Consider the following 17,512-nt stretch of genomic DNA (forward strand, 5'->3'; position numbering starts at 1 on the left):
TCCACCTAGCATAATAATAATAATAACGTATTCCCTGGTTGGTTCTCCAGACTTGGTCCACAAATCTCTGGGGATTCTAAAGACCCTTTCAGAGGGCTCACAAAATCAGACTGTTTTCAGGACAATATTAAGACATTTGCTTTTCCGTGGTATGTCTTTTGCACCAATTTGCAAAAGTAAAGATGGACAAACCTGCTGGCTCCTTAGCATGAATCAAGGCGGTGGCACCAAACTATACTCACAGTCATTGTGTTCTTTGCTGCCCTGCACTTGCAGTTAAAAAACAAAATAAGTAAAAATATGCTGGTTTAACTTAGAAATTATTTTGATGACACAGCAAAAATTGTTAATTTTATTTAACTTCAACCACTGAGTATACATCTTTTTTTTTTTAGGTATAATTGACATGTTTCATTATATTATTTTCAAGTGTTGAACCTAATAGATGTATATATTGTGATATGATCACCCAGAATAAATCTTGTTATCATCCATCACCACACATAGAAGTATATATCTTTTTAATATTCGGTGTGATGAAATGGAAGTACACAAAGTAGCTGTGCCGCATACTAAAGTATGGAGGTTTTTCAAGAAAAAGCATAAGATTACTATTGTTTGGGTTGAGAGCTACTTTTTTTTTTTTTAACTTGAAACAACAATTGACACATAACCATGTTTATTCATATTTGAGTATTAGGCAGATATTTTCTCAAAAATGAGTAAATGAACCTATCACTTCAAAGAGAACAACTGACAATATTTGTTGCCAATGATAAAATCTGAACTCTGAAGCAAAACAGTAAAATGTGGGAAACATGTATGTATCACTGTTGAGTTTGGTGGTTTCCCAGTACTTAACAACTTTTTCCTGATGAGATTGGTGATATTAGCATGGAGCTTTTGATGGTATATAATAAGATGTATCAACATTTGGAAGGTCTGTATAACTACATGAACCAGTATTTTTCCAGATATCTAATCCACATGCAGAGGTAAAAGATCTATTCAAAGTGTAAGATAGACTGGTGGATTTAATGTAATGGAGTACAAAAGTTTGATTAATGTAATTTCAGATTCCACATTTCAGCTACTTTTAAGAATCTACCACTTAAGAACTTTTGGTTTAGTTTCAAAGCATATTCACTATTATTTGAAATGGCTATTAGAATAATCCTCCCTTTCCAATTATGTATCCTTATATAGCAAGATTTTCTGCATATATTTCAACCAACAGATTATATGCAAGAGATTTGAAAAACTATAGAACCATGCTACTTTTCATATGAAGCATTTTGTTATTTTGGAAAATAAAGTTATTTTTCATTTAAACTATTATTGTATTTGAAGTGAGTTAATAAGGATTTTATTTTTCAACTTTATTTTCTAATATGGGCAAATAGCAATAGATAAACCCACATAAGTAAACATAGGCCAAACATTTGAGAATTCCTACCCTATCATGAGTTTTCTCCTGCTTTCCTCACTGATAACTGCCAGTGTTTGTTTCTTTCCCCTGGAGTTATTCCTCTGTTTTATATGTACGTGTATATACTAGAATTTTTTGGAACCAATCTTCTTTCTGCTCAGCCTCCTCTAGTATACCATGTCTGTTCTTCATTTGGATTTCTTCCCTAAATTTAATACTGTGTATCTATACCACACTGAGGCTACAGATTCTGGACAATTGTTTTATATTCTTTTTCTCTCCCCCACTCCCTTAATTATTGGCTTTCAGACATCTCCAGAATATCAGAAACTGCAGGATTCCAGTTCTTGTTATGAGTGTCTTGCTCTCCATCTCGGCAGGAAAAGGAAGGAAGCTGAATACACACTGGGCTTCTGGAAGACCTTTCCTGGGAAAATGACGGTAAACCATGCCAATAGTCATTACCCCAGCAAACAGCAGGCATATCCATAACAACTGTCATAATTTTCTCTATTCCTCATTTGTTTGTTTGTTTGTTTGTTTGTTTATTTATTTATTTTCCTTATTTGTTTATGATAATGCTTTTAATGAGCCCTTTTCTAAGGGTGGTCTAAGGACCACACAATAGATGCTCTAAATCTCAACACCTGCCCTCGTTTCTAGGAATCCTCCGAACACATACCACCTTTTGTTCATTTCTGTCTTTTTCTTAATTTCCTTTCAGCGCTTTTATTAAATGTTCGGATCCTGTCTAACTTTAGTTTTAACACCAAGCTAAGCTATGAGCAACAAATTCTCCTAAACATGATTTGTTGCCTTTTTTCATTTTCTCTTTGCATGTTAAGATAATTCTCATGGTTCAGTTATGTATCTGTTTTCAATTCTAGGATTCCTTGAGGAAGCCAGAGCGTCGACTGCTCTGTGAAAGCAGTAACCGGGCCCTATCTCTGCAGCATGCTGGGAGGTTTTCTGTGAATTGGTTCATTCTCTTTAATGATGCCCTAGTCCATGCCCAGGTATGCCAGATTTCTAACCTTCACTTAGTTAATTAAACCATTCATTTATGTTAAAAATATTGTGATTTTGCCAAAATTATTAAATAAAAGAGAATGTTTAGTTTATATTTGTGGTATGGATCAAATTTCAGGGAGCTTTTCGGTTTCCAGATTGAAAGTGAATATGAGCCATGTGAAGGGTCCTTGTGGCAGAGATGGCAAGACCCACTGGGATTAGCTATGTTATGGGGACTGTGTGATTGAGATGATGGCACCCATGTGGACTTAACCATTTGAAAGGGGTTATATATTGTAGTAGAGACCCTAGGGCCCACATGAGCTTTCTCAGATGTGTCTTCACGTTCTTTCTTTCAGTTCTCCACACATCATGTTTTCCCTTTGGCCACACTATGGGCAGAGCCACTTTCTGAAGAAGCTGGTGGTGTGTAAGTGTGTCCCCCTTCCCTGACCCTCACCCTGATTTTCTCCCTGTGCTACGTAGGTAGTTTCCTTAGATGTGAAAAAAAGCTCAGGAGATCTCCACATTCTCCATAATGAGGCTCATCTTCACAGCCTATAGATAGTAAAATGGACTGTTGTGAAGATCATGGCTGATCATGATAAGTGGTGGAGGGCTTCTTCATTGCTCACATCCACATGAAACTCTGTGTCCTTTCTGTCTCCTACTCTGAGAACCAAACCTAGAACATGTCTACATTTATAATTAATTGACTTCTGCTCCTCTTGAAATAAACAAGTTACTTTTCATATTTGAGGAGTGATACTATAATGACATGTTGTCATACCTACTGATATTTATTCTATGACTGTTTTAGGAATGGGTTAAAGATAACTACACCTGAGGAGCAGTTCACTCTCATTTCATCAACACCCCAGGAAAAGGTTAGTCCATTATGATATATTTATATTTTTATTTTTTGGCCTGGCTACACATATCTCTTATACTAGGAAAGAAAAGATAAAAATTGTTTTTGCTTGGCTAATGATCCATAATTATGTCTGGTAAGAATTAAACCAAGACTATGGATTTGGTTTGTTTTTTTAAAATGTGATATAGTTTTAAATGTACAGAAGGGAATTCCAAGAGCCAGTCAGCATTAGTCAATAAGAAAAGCATTAGGAGACAGAAAAATTATTCACAGCAAGGAAAGCTATCAGGATTTAAAGCAGTGCTTGATGAGTTGTTGCCTTAGGCTTATTGACATTTACTTTTTGTTCCTAGACTAAGTGGCTTCGGGCTATAAGCCAAGCTGTGGATCAGGCTTTGAGGGGGACATCTGATCTTCCACCTTATGGAAGTGGCAGCAGTATTCAGAGGCAGGAACCACCCATTTCACGCAGTGCCAAGTATACTTTCTATAAGGATCCTCGCCTAAAAGATGCAACCTATGATGGACGCTGGCTTTCAGGGAAGCCTCATGGCAGGTGAAAACGTTTAAAATTTATGTGTGGGATCTGATTCAATACTGAAAAAGTATTGGTTATCTGAAACATTCATTGATCTGTATTATTTTTTTGCTTATGCATTCCAGAGGGGTTTTGAAGTGGCCTGATGGAAAGATGTATTCTGGCATGTTCAGGAATGGCTTGGAAGATGGGTAAGAAGATTGTGTAAAACATAAGAGTAAACTCAGCTTTAGCCCCTGATGACATTATTATGTATTGAGAGTTATTTTCCAAACAAACAGATTTTTGTTTTGTTTTTTAGAAATGGATGCAGTGTACTAGGGCTTGCAGTGCAGGTGTGTGATCATGAAGAGGGTTGGGAATGTAGGATGCAGCCCTGATTTACCTAGAGTGAATCTTTTACCTTGATAACCTTGTGACCTCAAATGACACAGCCCTTCTATATGTTAAAATGGGACTGTTTTCTTTCCATTTCTCAGTGGTGAAGAACCTGGGGTAATATTGATGGTGAACTGGTGAGATAGTAGTGTCCTTTTACACAAAGGACATAGAAAAATTTTCCTTTCGGTAGTGTTAAGTCATCTTTAATTTCTGTGATATGCTAAAGGAGAATTCTTCTAGACAATATATTATCCTAATGGTACTCAAGTGACGTTACTTTTATATAAAGTTGTCATGTTTTCTAATACTGTAAAAATATTTGCACGATAAACTTACACCAACAAAGTATTTTGTGTCATTTTAGAGAAGTAATTTATTTTACTATATGAAAATTATTATTATATAAATTTGATAGATGATTTGTGTATGTGATGATGTAAATTTTTATGATGTCTTTTAATCTCCTTTTAATGGAATTTTAGAATGAGAGGAGACTTTAGATAATCTCATTTATTACCCTGCCATACATGGATGAGAGAGCTGGGTACTGGCACTTATCCAAGGTGATGTGGCTAATTAGTAGCAGAGAGGCTTAGGACACAAGTTTTCTGTTTTTCATTGAAGTTGGGGTGAAACATGTAATCGCTGTGAAGTGAGATCGAGGCCCCACTGCTCTAAATTTACCTGATAGCTTAGGTAATAGATACAGTTGAAACCAAGACCCCATGTGCCCCTTTCCTCCATAGGTAATCTTTTTCTGTTCTCCTTGTTAAAATGTTTATAAGTGCATATACATTTACTTTACTACTTTACTATAGGAAAGGTGAATATATCCAGAATGCATCTTCTCATGTCTTTTATTCTCCTTGGTAGATATGGAGAATACAGAATCCCAAACAAAGCATTGAACAAAGAAGACCATTATGTAGGCCATTGGAAAGAAGGAAAAATGTGCGGTCAAGGAGTCTATAGGTAATAACATTGGAAAGGTTGTTGGACTGGCATTGCTTTTTCAAAGAATCACATAAACTTAAATGTTTGTGTAATCAAAATTTTCAAGGAGCAAGTAAATTTTACTTACTCCCTTTATGACTAAAACTGTATAGAAAGTCTTCTTATAAAGGTAACTTTTACCTATCACAAGATGAAAGTATTAGGTTATTATTTAGTTTTCAACAAAACTATACAAACCTTAGAAACCATAGCTTTCTTATAGAATCTGCTAAATGTCTTTCTTATAAACTTCTATTTGTTAAACAGTATGGATAAAACCTGTCATTGTTTCAGAGATTACTCATTTTTTCATTTTCCCATGAGGGATTATTACACATTTTTCCACATGTTAACACAGAATACTATCCATGATGTCTTTAATTTTTAAGCTTCTTTCACTCAAATATGAAAAATTTTTATTGGTGAAAAATAATCATATAAATAAATAATTATAGCTACTGGTGAGACATTAGTATAATTTTGAATTTTTTGAACTTTGTAAAAGTGAGCATCAGAATTTAATGTGTGTGTGGTCTTCATTCTTTGTAACCACAGTTATGCCTCTGGTGAAGTGTTTGAAGGCTGTTTTCAAGATAACATGCGTCATGGTCATGGTCTCCTTCGAAGCGGAAAATTAACTTCCTCTTCTCCCAGTATGTTCATTGGCCAGTGGGTAATGGATAAGAAAGCAGGATATGGTGTCTTTGATGATATCACTAGGTACAGTATTCTGCTTCTAATCTCAAAGTTGAGTGTGAGAGGACAAGGTTCCTATACTTCTCCAATAACTATAATGTTTTTATGAAGGCGAGGCATCTTACTTAGTATTGAGAAATTTTTTAATAAGAAGACATAGTATGGCATCATTTTATCCATTTGCTTATGAACCAAATAACAGATTATTTCTTATAAGATCAGGATCTTTCAAAATTAACATTGGTACCGTTTTCCTTAAAGCTCTACATGTACAAAGCTTTTAGTGTTTTAGAGGTTACCAAATCTATTATGAAAAGAACTTTTAAAATAATCTGTAGATAATAGGAGTATAAAAGATCAGAGAGAGCCAGTGGAAATTCCATTTTGGGGTCATAGGATAGTATCTAAATACCTTTCTGCTTAGGTCTTTCAGTTAGGTCAGGGACTTGTTACCATGCCAGCAACCTGGGAATCAAGCTTAAATTCAATTAACTAAACCTTGGGGAGGAATATATTTCTTTTGCCTCCATGTTTGATTTAGCCTGATTTGTTTTCGAACTTAATATATACTTTTTTCCCCTTCATGTTATTTTCATAATGTGGGATTTTAAAATTCATATATTCAGATGTTATTACTAAACTCCATGATTATTTAATTTTTTTTAATTTTTATTTATTTATTTATGATAGTCACAGAGAGAGAGAGAGAGAGAGAGAGACAGGCAGAGGGAGAAGCAGGCTCCGTGCACCGGGAGCCCGACGTGGGATTCGATCCCGGGTCTCCAGGATCGCACCCTGGGCCAAAGGCAGGCGCCAAACCGCTGCGCCACCCAGGGATCCTCCATGATTATTTAATAAGCAGTTTATACTTTATTTTTTTTAGTGGAGATTAGTAAGAATTCTCTAAATTTGAGTTTGTGAAGAGTGAGACTTCATATGATAAACCTTTGTTTCTTTTTTTTTTTTTAAGTTAGTAAATTTTGGGGTAAGAAAAAATTATGCATAGATTTGAGTCTACCTATTACATTTAGAATGAAGTTATAGAGTTGAATTATTGGCATTCCTTTTTTCAGTTACCAAGGACATACATGGAATATGTATATACAGACCTATGTCAGGTAGTCTGTATTATTAAATTCCTGAGAGAACATTACTACTACTCTGTATTCAGATGTCTTTTGCTACCACATTGCTCCGTGTTTGAGGAGACAGAGTTAATTATTTTAATCAGAAAAATGGAACAGATACTAACCTATGAGTGATGCTTGGAATCTCCCATGTTATAATTGTCTTTTTCTATCTCATCCTTCTCAGTTTTTCATTTCATTTCTTCCCTATTTCTGTACAGAGGGGAAAAGTATATGGGAATGTGGCAAGATGACGTATGTCAAGGGAATGGTGTGGTAGTTACCCAATTTGGATTATACTATGAAGGCAACTTTCACCTTAATAAAATGATGGTGAGCAGAATATTTTGCATGTAGTTACTAGTGACTTTTTTAAACTCCCATGGTCTTAACTTTTAAATGATCATTTTATTAATGTTCTACCTTCTTAGTACTATTTTGTGTTTTAAGATTATGTAAGGCTTTGAGTGAATATTGCTGTACATCTTTTAAGTTGCTTTGCATTTTATCTTTTGTGATTTTTATTTTGTTTCTTCACATAGGGAAATGGTGTTTTACTTTCTGAAGATGATACTATATATGAGGGAGAATTTTCAGATGACTGGACTCTTAGTGGAAAGGTTGGAAACTAACTTTCTTCTTCCTCTAATACAATCTACTAACTTTTTCTTGACCTTTAAAAAAAACTACCTTATCATAAAATTCACCTGTTTTATGAGTACATTTCAGTGACATTTAGTAAATATAAAGAGTTGTACACCATCACCACAATCCAGTTTTAGATATTTCACATCATCCAGAAGATTTGTCACCATCTCTTGAGCATTTGCAGTCACTCCCCTTTTTTACCACTAGGCCCTGACAACCTCTAATGGACTTCATAACTCTGTAGATTTGCCTTTTCAGGTTCTTTCTTATAAATGGAATCATATAATATGTAGGCTTCTCTGGGGTTTCCTACACTTTAATGTTTTTGAGATTTTTCCATATTTTGACCTATGTAGCACTTCATTCCTTCTTATTGCTGAATAGTATCCTAAAACCACATTTGGTTTATCCCTTCACCAGTTGATGAGCATGGGATTATTTCTGACTTCAGACTATTATGATTAATACTGTCGTAAACATTGGAATACAACTTTTTGTGTGAACATATGTTTTCATTTCTCTTGGGGAAGTATTTAGGAATGCAGTTGCTGGGTTATATGGTAAATTGATATTTAACATATCAAGAAACTACCAACTGTTCGCCAGAGTGGCTATATCATTTTACATTATCATCAGTGTATGAGCAATCAATCTAATTTCTTTAAAACTTTGCCAGTATATTTTTTATTTTCTGTTTTTTTCTTTTTGTCATTCTAGTAAGTGTGAAATGATATCTCATGGTTTTAATTTACATTTTCCTAATTACACAGCATATTTTCATTAATAAGAATTAATGATTCCTAGATTTTCTTTGGTAAGGCACCTCTTCAAATATTTTGACATTTTAAGAATTTGCTTATTTATAGTCTTACTAAATTGTAAGGGTTTTTTATATATTCTGGATATAAGTCCTATATCAGATATAGGATTCACAAATACTTTCTTGCAGTCTGTGGCTTCTCATTCTATTTTCCTTTTAGTGCTTTTTGAAGCCCAAAGCTTTTTAACAAAGTCCAGTACATCAGAAATATTTTTATGAATCAGCCTTTTGATATCATATCTAAAAAATCTTTGCCTAACTCAAGGTTGTTAATATTTTCTTCTTGGGGTGCCTGAGTGGCTCAGTCGATTAGCATTGGACTCTTGTGTTTTGGCTCAGGTCATGATCTCAGGGTAATGAGGTTGAGCCTCATGTTAGGCTTCATGATCAGCGCAGAGTCTGCTAGAAAGTCTCTCTCTCCCTCTGCCCCTCCCTCTGCTTGTGTGTGCACATGTGCACGCTCTCTCAAGTAAATAAAATCTTTTAGAAATTTTTTTTCTTCTAAAAGTTTTATAATTTTAGCTCTTATATTTACTTATGTGATTCATTTTGAGGTACTTTTGTTTTAAAGATTTTATTTATTCATGAGAGACACATGAGAGAGAGTCAGAGACATAGGCAGAGGGAGAAGCAGGCTCCATGCAGGAGGCCTGATGTGGGACTCAATCCCAGGATTCCAGGACCACACCCTGAGCTGAAGGCAGACGCTGAACTACTGAGCCACCCAGGCGTCCCCAATTTGAGGTACTTTTGTATATGGTATGGGTTAAAAATCTGAACTGATCGTTTTGCCTGTGGGTATCCAATTGCCTGAGCAATTTCTTGACACCTTGAATTTTCTTGACACCTTTTTTAAAATTAATTCACCATAATATGTGATTTTTTTTTTACTACTGAATTGTATTCTAGTGATCTACTTGTCTCTCCTATGCCAGTACCACACTGTTTTGATTACTATAAATTTCTATTAAGTTGTGAAATCAGAAAGTGTAAGTCTTCCAGTTTTGTTATTTTTAAAAATATTTTGGCTATTCTGGATCTTTAGCCTTTTCATATAAATTTTAGGACTGGTTTGTTAATATTTGCAAAAACCCTACTAAGGTTTCGATAGGAATTGTGTTGAATTTATAGATCAATTTGGGGAGAAATGCCATTTTTAATAATACTGAATCTTCCAATCCATGAACATGGAACATATCTCCATTTATTTAGATCTTCTTTAATTTCTGTCAGCAACGTTTATAGTTTTCAGTGTGTATCTCTTGCATAGGTTTGGTTAAATTTGTTCCTAAGCGTTCTTTTTAATGCTATTGTAAAGAGAATTTTTAATTTTAATTTTTGGATTGTTCATTGCAATTATATAAAAATACAATTGATTTATGTGTTTTGTTCTTGTATCCTGAAACCTTACTGAACTCATTTATTCTGCTAGGGGTTTGGTATGGGGTGTGTGTGTGTGTATTTCTTAAGATTTTTTTTTTTTTTTTTTTTAAGATTTATTTATTTATTTGACACAGAGAGAAAGAGAGCACAAGTAGGCAGAGTGGCAGGCAGAGGCAGAGGGAGAGGGAGAAGAAGCAGGCTCCCTGCTGAGCAGAGAACCCAATGCAGGGCTCTGTCTCAGGACTCTGGGAACATTACTTGAGCTGAAGGCAGACGCTTAACCAACGGAGTCATCCAGGCGCCCCTATTTTTAGTTTTTAATTTAATTTCCTTCTATTGAGATTTCATTTCTTCTCAAGTCAGTTTGATAACTTGGTTCTTTCTAGGAATTTTTCTGTTGTATTGAAGTTATCAGATTTGTTGGTATAATGTTCTCTTAGTATTCCCTTGACCTTTTAAATTTCTTTAAGATTACTCTGATATTCCGGGCAGCCCTGGTGGCTCAGCGGTTTAGCGCCGCCTTCAGCCCAGGGCCTGATCCTGGAGACCTGGGATCAAGTCCCACGTTGGGCTACCTGCATGGAGGCTGCTTCTCCCTCTGTCTGTGTCTCTGCCTCTCTCTCTCTCTCTTTGTCTCTCATGAATAAATAAAATCTTAAAAAAGATTAATATTCCGTTTCATTTTTTATTTTATAATTTTATATTTCCTTTTTTTCTTGATTAATCTAGTTAAATAACAATTTTGTGTATCTTTTCAGAGGCAGTTTTTGGTTTCTTTGATTTTTCTGTTTTAAAATCTCACTGATTTCTTCTAATGTTTATTATCTTCTTCCTTCTTGATTTGGGTTTATTTGCTCCTCATTTTCTAATTTTGTAAGGTAGAATTTTAGATTGCTGATTTGAGGGCTTTCTTATTTCCTAATATAGACATTTATAGTTATAAATTTGTCTCTGGGCACTAAATTGGATAAATTTGGATAAGTTGTTCATTTCATTCAGTTGATAATATTTTTTCAGTTATTTTTTTCTTTTATCTATGGATTATTTTTATTCAATCTTTTTTCACATGCATGTATACTTTTCTTTCTTTTTTTAGAGAATTGGGGACTGGTAAAGAGTTAAAAAGGGAAAATATTAATCATTTGGTGCTTTTTTCTCTTGATTTTTAAATTGGAAATACTTCCTCTAAATTTGACATTTTCTTTAACTTTACCTAGGGAACACTGACTATGCCAAATGGAGATTACATTGAAGGTTATTTTAGTGGAGAATGGGGATCTGGTATAAAAATCACAGGAACCTACTTCAAGCCTAGTCTGTATGAGAGTGATAAAGACAGACCCAAAGTTTTGTGAGTAAACCAGTGTTAATTGTGGATTAATTATTAAATGTTTTCAGCTGTCTTGCTTTTATCAAAGCTGATTAATATTTTAAATACGGAACAATTTTTTTTAATGCAGAAGAAATTTTTAAAGTCATATTTTAACAAAGTGTAACTTCCTCGTATTGCCAACTGATGCCATTATAGATAGCTAAACCTATTCTCTTGGTTATAGCCTCAGATCATAGATGTTTAAAATAAAAGTTCTACGTGGGAGAGTAATTTTACGGTTAGTGATGCAGATATCCAAATTGATTGAAAGAGAGCATTCTTAAATGGAATCCCTATACAACTTGATTTTGAGAAGTAAAGACCAAGCGCGCGCGCACACACACACACACACACACACGGAGAAGTGTATACTCTGCATATGTGGAGAAGAAAACAAAATCTGTATCTCTAAGTGTATCATGTTCTTCCTCCATGTTTTTGGCATATATATTTTCCTTTACTGATTCCAGCATTAGTTTTGCTTTGTATTTTGGTAGCTTCTCCAATTCTTTATTCTGTTGGATGCTTGATATATTTTTAGAACCCAGTATATAATGCATTTTATACTTATTATGAGATGTGCAAAGTACAGGAAGTCCTTGTTTTAACAGGAATCAATTTTACAAAATCAATTGTGTGCAAATGTAGAAAGCAGTCAATTCTAATGTGCCTCATACTTAACCATTTTTACACTTTAGTATCTGATCAACATTAAGTAGCTAAAAGTCAGTTCTTTAAAGTTTTCATTCAGTGTTTATAAAATAGAACCACTGCCAGCCTAGGCAGTTTTGTTACAGAACCATTCCTAGTTGTATAATAGAAAGTTTCTGTTCTTCAGGATTTTTGCACAAAAGAAGTGATTAATAAAAGCTTAATGTGACTTCATTAGCAGGAAGCTGGGAAACCTGGCAGTGTCTGCTGATGAAAAGTGGAAAGCAGTATTTGATGAATGTTGGCATCAACTGGGCTGTGAGAACCCAGGCCAAGGGGAAGTTTGGAAAGCATGGGACAATATTGCTGTGGCCCTGACCACCAATCGGCGCCAACACAGAGACAGGTGGGTGAATGCCTGCCTAGCGTAGGGCAGAGTATTATAGGAAGTTGAAACTTGAGAAGTAGTCAAGGCTTGCCGCATTTAACTTAAAAATAGAGTTTAAAAGTCATGATGTACTTCTGTTTCTGGGTAATATGGATAAAGTATGCCTCCCTTTATCTTCTACTAAACTCAACTATAAAATCCAGGGAGAATATATGAACAGCTGTTCTGCAAAGAAAATACCAGCTAGAGTATTGAGGAAGAACACCTGAATTCAAAGTATCATTAGACCAGTTATGAGTTGTTGTTTCTTCCGTAGTGAGTTTTTTAACTTTTTAAGTCAGCGTAAACTCAGTATAATCTAAAACCTTGAAGTAAGCACTGTGGTAAATAGAGCTTCAGGAATAACCCTCTGCTTCTGGCTCAAGATGCAAAAAAGAGACTCTTGAAGCTCAGAGTAGAGGAGATACACTGTGTTCTTTCTCTCGTTTTCCTTCATTTTCTCATGCTCCAGCCTCCAGGTACTTCTGTAGCTGGGGTGACAGTGACATTTGCTAGAGCAGCCAGGAACAGGAAAAACTCCTGGAGGAGTGGAAACTCCTTTCTGTCTTGGATCTTTAGGTTGTCATAGCCAAACCCCATTGCTTTTTTAGCCTCTCTGTCCTCCCACCCCTCCATGTGACATGTTCACAGAAGTGGACAGTTTCTGACCTGAGGATCTAACAGGGGATCCAGGAAATGCAAGGGGAGGTAATAGAGAAGAACTCTAGAAAACAACCATGTAAGGTTTATTATGAACCCCTGGGCTCAGCCTAGACTTGCACATGTGTGGGTTTGGTCCTAATTAGCATTTCTAACCTAACACTTTGAGGACTGAGCTAATAGGTTGACTTCCACTCAGGTCCCAGACCGACCACTGAGTGATCTGCTCACAGACAGACCTAAATAGGACTGCAAAGACTTTGCAAAGTGAACAGACATTGAAACCACAGCCCACAGAAAGCTGAAACAAATATCAGCCATTTCAGAGGCTCCCGAGAGCGCCGACATGTTCAGTTTTCCGCTAGAGGGACTCACAAGACTCAAAGTCATCCAGATAAGAGTTACTACAGCAACACAGTGAGGATCTACAGCCAGGGCATAAGAGAAGACACAGGCAGAGTCTGGAGGAATTCATGTGCAAGCTTCCCGTACTTTTTCCTTATCTGTGAGGGGTCCCACAGTGCACACTATCCCCCCAGCAGTAAAATACAGCCACACATACACAATCTTTCTGCCCAGGGAAGCCGATAAGGGACTATGTTTTTTATTGAGGGCTGGTCACATAGACACTCTGTGCTTAGCAACTACCAGAATTCCACAGTCCCAGAAGGAAAGCAGATATTGAGAATAAATCACATTGTTAGCCTACTCTGTGGACAGCAAAATACCCTTATCAGTTAAGGAATATTTCATATCACTATAGGGAACTTTTAGGAAGCAGATGTTTACTCTGCTATGCCTGTCAATGTTTTTTTTTACTTTTAATTCAATTAACATATAGTGTATTATTAGTTTCAGATTTAAGAGTTCAGGGATTCATCAGTTGCATATAACACCCAGTGCTCATTACATCACATCATGTGCCCTCCTTAGTGCCCATCATTCAGTTACCCCACTGCCCCACACACTCCTCCTCTAGCAATCCTCAGTTTGTTCCTTGTAGTTAAGAGTCTCTTATGGTTTGTGTGTCTCCCTCTCTGATTTTGTCTTTTTTTTTTTTTAAGATTTTATTTCTTTATTCATGAGAAACCGAGAGAGAGAGAGAGAGAGAGGTAGAGACACAGGCAGAAGGAGAAGCAGGCTCCATGCAGGGAGCCCAACATGGGACTCGATCCCAGGTCTCCAGGACTCGATGCCCTGGGCCGAAGGTGGTGCTAAACCACTGAGCCACCCAGGCTGCCCTCTGATTTTGTCTTATTTTATTTTTTCCCTCCTTTCCCCTAGCCTATCAATATTCTTCATAGAATATAAACAAGACCCAAAGTGTCATAATACTAAAAAATGTCCAGAATATAAACCTAAATTACTTGGCAATCAAAGAACCACCAACTCATTTTGTGAAAGACAATTAATAGATACCAATGACTTCCCAGCATAAATTTTAAATTTTTGACAATTTTAAAGGAGCTATTATAAAAATGCTCAAATGAGCAATCACAAACACCCTTGGAACAACTATTAAAATTGAAAGTATCAGCAAAGAAAAAAGTTGTAAAGAAGATCCAAATCAAAATTTTAGAATTAAGAAATCTAATAACCAAAATAAAATCACTGGGTGAGCTCAGTAACAGAATAAGCAGACAGCAGAAGAGTCAGTGAACTTGAGAATAGAGTAATAGGCGTTATTAAACTGAATAATAAGAAAATACATGGGGAGAAAATAAAGGAACAGAACTCTAAGGACCTGAGAGTTTAATATTTGTGTCCTTGGAATCCCAGAAGGAGAGGAGAAAAATTATGGGGATAAAAAAGTATTTGAAGAAATAATGGTTGAAAACTTGCCAAATGTGGTAAAAGACAAATGTGCAGATTCAAGAAACTGAGCAGACTGCATCCTGAAAAAAAGATACCTGTGTACAAACACCTCATAGTCAAATTGAAAGACAAAATCTGGAAAGCAACTAAAGAAAAAAGAGGCTTTACATAGAGGGAAACTGCCCTTCAACTGCTTGCATATTTGTCATCAGCATCCTCTGGAGACCAAAAGGAAGTGGTACAACAATTTTGAAGTACTGAAAGAAAAATTACAGATGTACCTCTTCATTTCCTTTTTTCTTTTTTTTAATTTTTTTTCCCTGTTCTTTACTCTTCTCTATTTTTCTGCTTATTTATTCTTTAATTTGACCAGTAACTCCCTCAAACATTGCTTGGCATTTGGACCCAAAGAACCTGATAATCCCTGCTGTATAGAAAGAAGTTTGTTTTTCTTCCCCCTATATTTAGGATAAACAGGAATTATCATGTTTCATTCATGAAGTTCATGATTTTTACCTTACAGTCTTTCTCTTAGTAGAAGAAAGGGAAACTCCTAGGATTGTTTAAATCTGTGGACTTTCCCTTGTGTGTGATGCAGATGGGCAGCCTTCACTGATAGAGCCTTTCAGTTTAAATATGAAGACTTTGGTCCTTTAGTTAATCTTGGTTAACTGTTGGGTGTTTTCCAAGAAATGGGAGTCAATGAATTTTTATATAATAAGACATGTTGCAACCACAGGGGTCTTATTTATCTACCATAATGTAATAATAACAATTGTGTACCATTGCTAATTGGTTATAATCTAATAACAATGCCAAAAATATCTGTTGCTTATTAAGCATGTGTTTTATCATGGCCTTTTCATCCAAAGCTTCCCTTTACCCACGATGTGCTTACCTCACCACCAGTTGTAGTGTTCTCATTATCTCCTTATTTGAGCTCATTTCTCTTCTTCCTCTGCCCTTTTCGTGTGTTTTCATTTTTCCTTTGGCTTCCATTCTCTTCTGTTCATTTTTTTCATCACTAACAAGTCTGCCACCAATTTTCCCTTCAGGCTAACATTGTAGTATCTCCTTACACCATTGTTGATATTGAAGCAAAATCTTTGTTAATTAATTGTAGTTGGTATGAATTAACATTAAATGGCATTGGGATGACTGTTAGAAAAAAATCTAATAGGTCAGTTACCAATTATGAGCTCATTTGGGCTAACATTGTGCTGGTTACTCCATTTCGTCCTTACTTGATAACAGTATTTCATGCACACATGACAGTTATCTTGCTTTCTTGATAGGAAATACATTATGGGCTTTCTTTTGTCTTGTTACAGTCCGGAGACATTAAGTCGTTCACAGACTCAGACACTAGAGAGTTTGGAATTCATTCCTCAGCATGTTGGTGCTTTCTCGGTAGAGAAATATGATGACATCAAGAAATATTTAATAAAGGTAGAGTCAGAATTACTATGGTCTTGTGAATTAATGATGCAACTACAATATATCATTCATATTTGCTCACAGCTTATTGGTAGGTACTCTAATCTTATTTTTGTTTTCAGAGCATTGCTTTGGTTAATTCTCTGACTACTAAAGCACATTTCCACATGAATATTGCCCTATCATGATGATAGAACTTTTTAAGTTTTATAAAGTGCTCAAGGGGATTCTTAAGAACAAGGGTCAAAGTTTAAGATGGCTTTTTGTTAGCAATATTAGCAAACTAGAGATTGTATAAATAAAGCATGGTGCCCTCGCCCCATGGTTATACTCTTTGCTTTCTTCTCAGACCCTATCATATTAGCTATAAAGTATGATATGCATTGATATGAGGTTGCAGGAAGCAGTATTAAGAGAAATCAAGGGAACTGAAGAGGGACTGTATCAGAGCATAACCAACTGTCATTATTCAGTTTGCTCAAGGGTAATCTCTCCTATTTTTTAATGAAGTTTATAGTTTAATTCTATTTATCACTGTATCCAGAGCTATTTTTCCAAGATGCTAAAAGGATTCTTTGATTAATATTAGGAACTCCTACTCAATATAATTTGGATGGACTCAACACTTTAAGAAAAACTATAAATATTTGAATTTTCCTGATCCAAAAGTTGACTCCTGCAGTTTTAAAATTATTTATCATTTATGAAATTGTTTTATTATTTATTGGTTGATTGTTTCTGCTGTTAGTCATTGACTGACTTCACTGATCCTCTTCCTGTTCAGGCATGTGACACTCCTCTGCACCCCCTGGGCAGGCTTGTGGAGACACTGGTTGCAGTTTATAGAATGACATATGTGGGTGTGGGAGCCAATCGCCGGTTATTGCAGGAGGCTGTGAAAGAGATTAAATCTTACCTTAAGCGAATTTTCCAGCTGGTGAGGTAGGCAATCTTTCTCATTGAAGTCTGCAAGCTCTGGAGTACTTACTACTTTATACTAATGCTTAGGGTGTCTTCATCCTGAATCTAGAGATTACAACTTTGTGAAGAATCATTCAGATTCCTCTTTATCACAGAAATTATTCATCAAGAAAAGGATTTTGTGCCACAGATTCTTAAGTAGATTAAATAACAAAAACACGTGGATTTTTACTTTATGCAATAAACACAACAAAGAAAACCATCAACAAAACTAAAAGGCAACCTATCATGTGGGAGAATGTATTGGCAAATGATATATCTGACAAGGA

At 35.6% G+C, this 17,512-nt stretch overlaps 1 protein-coding gene across 8 annotated transcripts in view; it reads left to right on the top strand.

Moving 5' to 3' along the window:
• The window catches only part of ALS2 (alsin Rho guanine nucleotide exchange factor ALS2), a 70,618-nt gene that overhangs the window by 44,630 nt on the left and 8,476 nt on the right, over window positions 1–17,512 (top strand). For 2 of the 8 annotated variants that reach the window (XM_026002530.2, XM_026002531.2), the window contains exons 14-27: window positions 1,739–1,870; window positions 2,317–2,445; window positions 2,800–2,870; window positions 3,261–3,327; window positions 3,668–3,870; window positions 3,978–4,043; window positions 5,107–5,205; window positions 5,782–5,946; window positions 7,271–7,382; window positions 7,592–7,669; window positions 11,118–11,251; window positions 12,162–12,329; window positions 16,157–16,274; window positions 17,047–17,204. In XM_026002530.2, the coding sequence (XP_025858315.2) occupies window positions 1,739–1,870; window positions 2,317–2,445; window positions 2,800–2,870; window positions 3,261–3,327; window positions 3,668–3,870; window positions 3,978–4,043; window positions 5,107–5,205; window positions 5,782–5,946; window positions 7,271–7,382; window positions 7,592–7,669; window positions 11,118–11,251; window positions 12,162–12,329; window positions 16,157–16,274; window positions 17,047–17,204 (1,700 nt within the window). Of the gene's footprint in view, window positions 1–1,738; window positions 1,871–2,316; window positions 2,446–2,799; window positions 2,871–3,260; window positions 3,328–3,667; window positions 3,871–3,977; window positions 4,044–5,106; window positions 5,206–5,781; window positions 5,947–7,270; window positions 7,383–7,591; window positions 7,682–11,117; window positions 11,252–12,161; window positions 12,330–16,156; window positions 16,275–17,046; window positions 17,205–17,512 lie in introns of those variants that run through there. The other 6 variants (XM_026002532.2, XM_072741653.1, XR_011997840.1 and 3 more) reach the window with 4 other exon arrangements.

This window comes from Vulpes vulpes, chromosome 16 (genome assembly GCF_048418805.1).
Source record: "Vulpes vulpes isolate BD-2025 chromosome 16, VulVul3, whole genome shotgun sequence".
NCBI lineage: Eukaryota > Metazoa > Chordata > Mammalia > Carnivora > Canidae > Vulpes > Vulpes vulpes.